The sequence below is a fragment of the Melanotaenia boesemani genome, chromosome 12 (genome assembly GCF_017639745.1).
Source record: "Melanotaenia boesemani isolate fMelBoe1 chromosome 12, fMelBoe1.pri, whole genome shotgun sequence".
In the NCBI taxonomy this organism is placed as follows: Eukaryota; Metazoa; Chordata; class Actinopteri; order Atheriniformes; family Melanotaeniidae; genus Melanotaenia; species Melanotaenia boesemani.
The window spans coordinates 20424685-20434666 of record NC_055693.1 but is presented as its reverse complement, the minus strand read 5'-3'; the positions used below and the strand labels follow the sequence as shown (position 1 = coordinate 20434666).

General features: G+C 39.3%; 1 protein-coding gene across 1 annotated transcript; it reads right to left on the bottom strand.

The window, feature by feature from the left end:
• Nucleotides 1-4453: 4453 nt before the first annotated feature.
• LOC121650633 (disco-interacting protein 2 homolog A-like) lies at nucleotides 4454-9253 on the bottom strand. Its single transcript, XM_042002212.1, has 4 exons — nucleotides 9248-9253; nucleotides 5058-5232; nucleotides 4808-4931; nucleotides 4454-4694 (listed from the first exon to the last, which is right to left on the bottom strand). Exons 1-4 carry the CDS (start codon nucleotides 9251-9253, stop codon nucleotides 4454-4456), a joined length of 546 nt encoding a protein of 181 aa, XP_041858146.1.
• Between the last annotated feature and the right edge of the window lie 729 nt (nucleotides 9254-9982).

The window sequence follows — 9982 nt, the reverse complement described above, 5'->3', positions numbered from 1 at the left end:
TCAACAATCGCTGGCCTGCAAAAAACACACAGATCTACTGCACTATCCGGTGCTGGGGATGCTTCACTGACTGAGTCTGAGACGTTACCCTGTGAAGAAAACTAAACTCCAACACGGTACTGTGATGAATGACTGAACAGTTAAAAAATTTTACAAAAAGAGAATGTTATCTGATTCTTCACTAGTAGTTGTGAAATACGGTTTTGTTCATGAAAAAAAATTATTAAGATATTAAGAAAACAAAAATTATATATATATATATATATATATATATATATATATATATATATATATATATAGTTTTGTGTAGAAGATGGCATCCAAATCTTTAGTTGGGTAACCACATCCTGTTTAAGTGGGGAGGGGATGTTATACAGTTTATAGTTTATTAACATGGATGTGTTGAGTTGCCGACCACAAGGTGGCGCATAGTAACCAAGCAGGGCTTGCTGTCTGCTGTTGCCTGTTTCAAAATGTTAATATAGGTGCCTGCTAATGAGTAGCATTAAAAAGTGTGAGCACTGTGTCCGCCTGGTGTGTAAATGTACGTGCAAACAGATCAACAAAGCAAGAACACCATAGACTGGGTCACAGTGTTGACAAGCTATTGAAGAAAATAGGCTTCCAGTAGCGACTATTGATTATTTTTATAAAAAATATTTATATAAAATGACAAGAGGTGAAAGAAACCACAGGAAGACTTGTGTCTTGTGGTTGTTTGAAGTGACTGGGTCACATGGTTTTAAAATTATTGGAAAATATAGATTTTTTTTCTCTTCAGAAATGATTACATTTCCATTAAAATATGAAGCAATACAAAAGAATTTGAACCATGTCTTAAAAGAAAGTTATTTCTCTCTGTTTACGTCAAAATTCCGCTTTTCTTTTGAGACACTGGGTCATATGGACAGTTTATTGCAAATATTGTTTTACCTCCTTTATGAGAATTCCCGAAAAGCCTGTCATTTGTTGATAGCACCTAAGAGGGACGCTGAGCAAGATTGTTGCCAGGGTAACTGCTGAATGAACTCGGAGAGTGACAGAACGTAGAAAAACGTAGCGGGCGGTGCTTTCAACATCACAGATAGTCTGTTTTATTTTCCTTATATTGTCATTTAAATAGCCTTGCAAAAAGCAGACTTTTAAGTTAAACATATAAACTTCCTCCGGAAGCATCGGAGGAAACATCTTGGTCTTCTGGATCACAACCTGTGGAACCTTCGACATTCCAGCTGGTTTCTAATCATCATCAGCACAGATTTTTAAAGATTTTTAAGTTGGTAATTTGCAGTTTAATTCTTTTTTTTTCCAGGCACAACCTGTCCAAAGCTGGAGAGGTTGTGAACAGACTGAAACCTAAAATTATTGATAAAACACTTTTTAAAATAAAAATCTATGACACAAAGTTCTACAAGCATTTTCCTCATAATTAATTTTAATACAACTTATAAAATCAGTGACACATTAACTATCCCTCATACGTTCCCGTTTACAAATAGCTGCAAGTACCCTACTGTCATTACAAATTGGAATACTTTAAATTACAGCATAATCTTGTTACCTAAACCTATGTTACCTTACAACCTCCCTTTATCATTTATATGAACGACAAAAAAATTATATTAACACATGTTAGAAAACGTATCTTTTATTGAACATTTACGTTCAATAAAGGAAAATGAGACAGGGATAATAGACGTCCAGTGGCAATGAGGAAACCTTGTCCACGATGTCACTCTGTTGCACTAGACACCCACAGCCAGCAGATGGAGCTCTTTGACCATGTCAAACGTTTCCACACAGTGCAACGATTTCAGGTAGTTTTGTTTCAAAGTTGACTTGATATTTCTTGAGGCCTCCTAGTAATGGCTGGGTCTTTCAACAGGACAAAGCTGCAGTGCACAATGCCCGCCTCATTAAGGACTTCTTCCAGGAGAGTAATGTCACTCTTGTGGACCTTCCTGCATGTTCCCCTGATTTAGATCCTTGTTACGGCCCCGGCTTGCCAGCCTGAGGCCTTATTATTGGGGACAGCTGTGCCTCATCAGTCGCCGGCAGGAGCTGCCGCCTCGACTCCGCCCTCCTCCACCGAGATTAGTCGACCATCGTTCCGGACTCGCCCGAAGGACCGCTCGGCTGGGAGGCCTCGCCCTTAAATGGCTCGCTCCGGCATCAGTCGTGGCAGCTGTGAGCATTGAGCACAGTCTTGCCGGTTTGGGAACTCTTTGGTGATCGTGGTTGAATTGTGAGAGCTTTCTTTGACAGTAATTTATGTTTGGTTTGGAGAAGACACATCTGTATTTTGTGTTGCATTGTTAGAGTGATTTTGGTTAGCTAGCCTACACCTATATGTAATATTTTAATACTGGATGATTAAAATGACGCGCCATACTTAGGTAGACCATGGACATGCTGTAAAACACATTAATTCCTCATAGAATTGACGTTGGACATGCAGGTGACTCGCTAGGATTAATCTTAGCCTGAGCAGTTAGCCTGGTCTGGAGCAGGCTAGCTGCAGCGGATAAATCACCACAGTAACTTGGCCGGGATTAGTTTGAGCTGCTTTCATGCAACCGACTTAGGGCAAAATTCAGCCAGGATAACCAACATATCCCGGCTTAATCGCTTATCTTGGTTTCGTGCAATACCCCTCCGGTACGTTAATTGTCTGGTGGAAATAATTGCTAAAGCACCTACCGTGGACACTTTTTGTTATATTTAATTTACGGCCGGAGGCAGTATTTGTGTTTTATATTTTGTTATTTGTTTTTGTACAATAAACCTTTTTTATACCGTTTGGTTCGACTCCGGCCCGATTTGTTATAGACCTTACACCCCTAGAATACTGAGGTCATAACAATCCTATTGAGAGTGTTTATAGATAAATGGCAAGGGAAGTTTACAACAACGAACATCAGTTCCAGACAGCAGATGCCCTTTGTGATGCCATCTTCATCACATGGAGTAACATTCTCTTCACCCTCCTGGAAACATTAATGTCTAGCATGCCTACACGAATTGTAGGAGCAATCAACAAGAATTACTGAAATGATTCTCTCACATTATCATGAGCAGTTTGTACTACAAATGTAACTACTGTATCCACAGCTGTTTAAACATGGTCCATTTCTCCCACATACAGTACATCCAAATAGACAGACCCACACTGTTTTAGAAGTCACTCAAACTAGCAATCTATCTAAACTTACCCAGATTTTGTTTTGGATCCTGACCAGGTGTTCTTGGATTTAAAATCTTGTTTGACATTCCAGAGGTCTGGCCAGTCAATACTAATGTTTACAGAAAAACAACAAAAAAAAGTGGGCATACGCCATATACCTGCGTATATACTCTGGACTACACCACTGCAATAAATCATTTACTCTTTAGATTGTGTCTGTTCCTCTCGTTTCTTATTACTGCATTTTGAACCTCTACTTGCAACCTGGCTGCGATCCACCAGCGTAAAATGTGAATAATTTTACTTTTATAATACAGGAAGGTATTGTAATGTAAACCTTGTCAATTTGTCCGGGAATCGCAACAGTTTTTAAGCATGTTAGCATAGTTTGGTCCAACAGCTCTTAAGCAGGAAATTGGGCCTACTTTCCTCTTTAACCTCCTCTGCCCTGCCAGGAAGACAAAAGGTGAGTACTGCCATTACTTTGCTGAGCTTAGCATTTTACAGACTTTAGAAATTGGTAGCAATAAGGAAGAAATAAGTATAAAAAATGTTCATTTAAACCTGAAAATATTAATTTAACTTCTCTTTTTCACAGGTAGGATGGCCAGTTATTTTATTTCATTTTATTTTAGGAAGTTTAAAAAGGGTTATTTGGGCAGAAATGACATCACAGTTGTGTTTTATACAGCTGTTTTAATGAATATTTTTACCGTCCCAGACTCCATCAGTGGCAGGCTGTGTGGTGACCCTCTCTCAACAAGGTGGACCTGTATTTGGATGGATCTTTGCCAATCTAGCCTTAGTTAAGTGAGCTCTATGCACCACTTTCAGGTGGATTAAACCGTGCTTAGCAGACAAAGATGAAGTATGTATCAAATTTAAGATGGAGTTCCACTGATCCTCTCCAGGAACTACTCCAAAGTCAGAGTCCCAGGCCTTCCTTAAGTTTTCAGTGGGGTGTATGTTGATGTTCCTGATGCGGTCATAGATCTGGGCTACGATACCTCTCCAGTCTGACTTCAGCTTATATTCAATAAGTGATTTTATGGGCTTATCTGAAAATAAACTAAATGTCTTTTGTATGCAGCTCCTAAATTGTAAGTAGCGGAAGAAGTGGTTCTTGGGTTCGCAGGCTACTTTCAGCAAACATCCAGGGCTTGAGCCCAAGTAGTCACCCCCTAACCCCGCCCCTGACTGTAATAACACACATGATGGGGGGCACGGTGAGGTTTGGTGGGGGGTGGTTACCTTTTTGTTGCTGGACCTTCACATGTTGTAAGCCACATATATGGGGTCCAGCTGGTCAGCTAGAAATCCATCTCTGAGGTGCATGCACTGCTTCTCCCCTCTAGAGTTAATAGGAATGACACCAGGGTCCACCCCCACGATGAGGTAGTGCTCCTCCAGGACAACGTTGGTCACCAGGGCCACCAGGTCCAGAGCCTCCTGCTCTGATCCTTCCAACTCCACCACCACTACGAGGAGGTTGGTCCAGGTTAACACCGCACTGGAAAGAGGAGGAGGAACGGTTGATGGGAAACATTAGATTTAAGATAATTAAAGAAAGGAAGAAAGAAAGTTGTGATAACATGGTGATTACAGATAATGCAGGTTTCTTACCATTCAGCTATGCTCTTGTGAGAGCGGATAACAGAGGTTTCAATGTCAATGGGGTGATACCTCATCCCTCTGAGCTCCAGAGTTTCATCAAGAGGACCCACAACATAGAGGGCATCATGACGATCTTAGAAAAAAACAGATTATTACTGAGGTGACGAAAGCACATTTACACATTTACATAGAGAAGGCAGAAAAAACTTGAATGATCTTAAAAAAAAAAACAAATGAAATGACTACAGCAGACTCTTACCTCCACTGGCATCAGTCAGCTCAGTGCGCCGCAGGAAGCCCAGGTAGCCGGTCCTTGCCCAGACGATCTGAGTGTCCCCAAAACTCAGCTTGGTATTGAAGTTGTCAGCATGCAGCGCCTCCTCACCATAAACAGTGTAGTAGCCAGTGGCATTGTGAGGACTGCTCACCCAAATCTAAAACCCAGATCAAAGATAATTGTTGAGTGATGCACAAATAATAACCAACACTTCATTATTCTTGATCTGTTTCACTAAAAACACACCGTGACCACTTTAGGAAGAACCCTCGAACTATTCAGTTCAACAGTAAATTCTGGTTAGTTATTAGATACACTTTATGGTACCCTTGGGAACATCAGTGGTGTAACCTGGGATCACCTGGGGTTATGAGTCTTTTAACAATCCCCCAGGCAACCCAGCCAGGGTTGATCAGGCCCCAGCTTGTGTCCAGGTAGCACTACCCTTTTCGCCATGCCTCTCCCCTCTTGATCCACAACCACCTCTGCTGCTTCGATGGCCAACTTGATGGCCTTTCACTTACTGGCTCCTATGATGCCCAGCATCTTGTGGGCCCTGCAGAGAGATTGGCCCACAAATACATTTTTACGTTTTTCTTATTACTGAGCTGAGGATGGTTTACTTCTGTGTATTTGTTTTGTTTGTTTGTTTGTTTGTTTTGTTTTAGTAATTTTAAATATACTTTGTTACATTTATATTAAATTGTTCCTCTGGCAGATACATTAAGAAAATATCCTTGGTCATAGATTGGTGTAACACAGTGGCGTCAGTGGAGTATGTTGGTGTGCCTTATTGTACATGTATTTTCCATTTTAATGACGCTGACAGAAATAAACAATGTTTTTGCTACTGAGCAAAATTCACAGCACAGCTTGAAATACTTCCAGTTTTCCTGTATTATGGCTCAATAACCAAAAGACAGCATCTGAGAGAGAAGGGCTTAAAGAACAAAAGAAGTCTTCAAAGGTCATCGTAGCGATTTTGCCTCATTAAACATTAAAAATGTTTAATAAAATTATTAATTTTATTAATTATATAAAATAAGAAATTATTAATTAAATCCCGGGAAGCACCATCACACTACAGATTTGATACCAGCCTAATGGCAGTGTGGACATCATCAGAGTACTAAATTAATTAATTGAATAAATTAATTAATTCAAGCTTGTCAAATCAAATCAGTCATCAATCAATCAGTCACAGGACGTTAATAACGTGGATTCTTAATTCGAAGGGACCCATAACATGACTCAGAGGAGGAATTCACACTAACCAGAACAGTTTAGGATAAATATGAAATATTTATTACTAGTCTAATCATGCATAAATGAAAAAGGAAATATTTACAGAAGTCTTTGAATGGGAAAATGAGTCAAACATTGTGAAATGCAGAATATGGTGTTCAACCAGAACCTTATTTCAGACCAATGTAATGTGGAAGAGGGAATAAACTGTGTGTGTGTGCAAGAAATTAAACTAAAGTTAATTAGTCTGTGGTGTTAATTCAACTATGTTTAATACCTGGAAAAAAAATCTCTGAATCCTAAAAGGGAAGAGGAAAACTGAATCTCATCTGTAAAGCTGGAGGTTTAACTAAGATGTAAAAACTACTTCACTGAGACCAAGCTGGATCACTGGATCAAGCTGACTTACAACCGTTGTGGTGACTCTCTAGGGCAAATTAGGAAGTTGGTACAGGTGGTTTGGATCCCAACGACTTCCAAGAAGACCAGAAGATTTGTCACATGGTGGTCCGAAGGTTTGGATCAGGAAGTTCTACTGGTGCATGCTCTTTTACAGCTCTGCTGTTGATATGTTAGTGTTTCAGATGGCAGGAATGTGACTAGTTTGCTGTGGTATGGCACAAGATCAAAAGTCCAGCTTTGGATCAGTCCAAAAGAAAAACTCTGTAAAACTGGTTCTGAAGCGTTGTCAGCCTAAGTTAACCAGTTATCCAAATTAAAGATCAAAGTTTTGATTCAGTATGAAAATCCAAGAAAGATAAAAACATAACTAAAAGTAGAAGTATCAGCTGGAAAAGGCATGAACTAAATGGAGTTAATCAGTCCAGAAGAACAAAACTCGATCATGCATCTTACATGCAGGCACAAACTTTAGTATCTGTAGTGATATTCTTCACATCACAGCAACTTAATTCTCCGGCATCATCTCTCCATCTCTCTCATGTGGAGACTTTAGTATCCATAAGTATAAGTCCATTCCGGGTCTATATAGAAACGGGTCGTGCATGGAGCAAGTCTGAAGACCTTGTTGTCCCCGGAAAATCATCAGAAGTCTAATTAATTTCTTTGTTCTAAGTTTCAAGAAAGTTGATGTGGTTACGCCCCCACGGAAGAATATGATGCCATTTTTTTATACCAGTAAGCAGACGTGACTTTGGGGGTCAGCTCAGATACCAGACTTGGGCTGGTCTCATAATTTTGTAGAGTATCAAATTAAACATTTTGTAAATATATCTGTATGTCCAAATATTAAAGCCTTAAATGAAACATAAAAAAAAACAATTATCACACAATAGCAATAGTTAGAAGGCGATACATTGAAAAGATAAACACATGTTAATAAAGTTTCAGATAAACTTAATCAAGCTTGTTGATTAAACCTTGTGCAAAATGATAATGATTATATGCATGGCATGCACTATCAAAATAAACACACATATATAAATGAAAATTACTTCAAAATGATAAAGACAGAATCTTTTACTCTTTAAACAAAGAAAGTCTTTTCTGTGGGGGGACACAGAGCAAACCTTACATGTTTTATTATCCTTTGGAATGATTGTAAGAGAAAACAGTTCTTGGTGTGTCCAGGGTTGGTTTCCATTAGGGGTTGAAACCTGTAGTAAGGGGATTGCTTATCAGTTGAAGAAAAACACAAGTTTAGAAAGGGAGGAAACAGCTTCAAAGTAGACAATGTTCGGGTGACGAGTTCCATCTGAAATTTGATTTGTGGCTGCAGAAGATTAAATTTTGGAAACTTCCCAGATCTTTGATATAACTTAAACTTCCACTCCTTCCCAAATCAGAGTTGACCTGTGACCTGTGGAACCGGAAACCAAGTCATAAATCTCTGAGTCCTGGGTTTTTACCAGTCAGACCCCCACTCTGGAGTGAGAGGGACTGTTTGTCTGTAAGGAGAAAAATCCATCAAATGTTTAATTCAGTCAGGATTAAAGAAAAAGTTCCAATCTTTATTTATTAGGCAGGCGAATCAGCGACACCATGTCTCTTCCCACGCCACAAACTTGCCCATTTGGACTTTGCAAGGGACTACCAAACATGGGACACTAAAACGTGGAGTCTAGTTTTATTATCGGATGAGAAAAAAATGTATTAAAACTAATATATTATAATTAAATCTAACCTTTTAGAACTATAAACAAAAAGAAGTGTAAACTGCTACAATGCTGACCCCTACCGATCATGCCGTAGAGCTCTCATGTCCACATAAACAGTTGTGGGCTCTGGTCCAGCTGGGCTCTGACAAAAGGAAGCAGAACTTATCGTGAGTTCAGACCACATTGGTTTCAGCCTTGTTATGGTCACTGTATGCTGCCTGGGTGGAGGTGGAGGTGGGGGGAGCTGATTATGAAACAGCTGCTGACAAAGCAGGAGGCAGCCAGAAGCCAGCCAGCCAAGCTATGATCATCAGGACTCAACTATGTAAACACAAACACTTCCTCCATCATCTGCTCTGATGCTGCCACAGATAAGAAGTGGGAGAATGTACTGGAAGTTATATATTAGCTGGAGTTTTTCTTGTGAAAGATTACAGATTGGTCTGTTTAAAAAGAAAGAAGATAAAGTAAAGCCAGGAATCTGATCTTTTATAATATTCAACAATATTAATTATTTCATTCTATTAATATATGAACGAATTACTCCATATTCCCAAAATCACACAAAAGCTGATTGTGGTGTTTTTTTTTAAATACTGAACATTGTCAGTGACTAAAATGTAATTTAAACATATTTTCAAGATCAAAATAAGAGAAAATGGTCCATGTAAGGTTTGTGGCACATTGTAGAATAAAATAAAGATAATACACGTTCATGTTCGCTCTCCAAAAAGTTTATTTTTCTCAAACGAACTGCTTCACTGCAGAGTTCATGCTGTCAGCTCTTTGCAGAATCTTACAACATCATACCCGCATGATCCCAACCAACCGATACAAGGAAGAATCTGCTAAAATAAAAGCAAAACTGAAACTTGTCAAATGTATGTCACCTGAAGCAAAGCATGTGTAAACATCATTCAAGATAACAAAAATGCACATGAACAAACACACGCACACACAAACATTAGCAGAGCAAACAATCAGTCTTATCCCACAGTCCCTACTCAGCCAGTTTCCCTAACCTGTTGGGCTGACAGGACAAGGCAGGACAGACAAATAAAGATTATGTATCATATACTTCGGACACGCGCACTCACAAAGTCAGAGAAGAAAAAACATAAATAAAGACAGTCAAAACAGGTTCTTTTAAACACGAGTGGCAGCATGTGGATCAATATAATCTGTGAAGAATTGCTGATACCGTAGTTGATTTTTTGTTAGAAATATTGTTGGAAATATTAAACCTGTAATAATGGCCAATACAAACAAACAAGACCTCTCGCAATGTGCCATCACTGCTGAGGTTGGACGTAGTGAGACAGTCATTTTAAATTTCCTAAAAGATCCTGGGAGTTAAGTGGCCAAAAAGGCAAGCAATAGACCCAAGAAAATGTCACCTGCACAGAGCCGGAGAATCAAACGGGCTGTCTTTGAAGACACAGGCCGATCCTCAACACAAATTAAGGCCCTGACCGATGCAGACTGCAGCTCAATGACCACAACACGGCATCTGAGAGAGAAGAACTTTAAGAACAAAATAAGTTT

Bases quoted from the DNA above. Each gene is read 5' to 3' on its own strand.
- LOC121650633 (XM_042002212.1), bottom strand. The intron at 4,932-5,057 runs GTAAGAGTCTGC...TTTTTTTCTAAG, and splicing joins GCTGACTGATGCCAGTGGAG to ATCGTCATGATGCCCTCTAT. The intron at 4,695-4,807 runs GTAAGAAACCTG...TCCTCTTTCCAG, and splicing joins CACAAGAGCATAGCTGAATG to TGCGGTGTTAACCTGGACCA.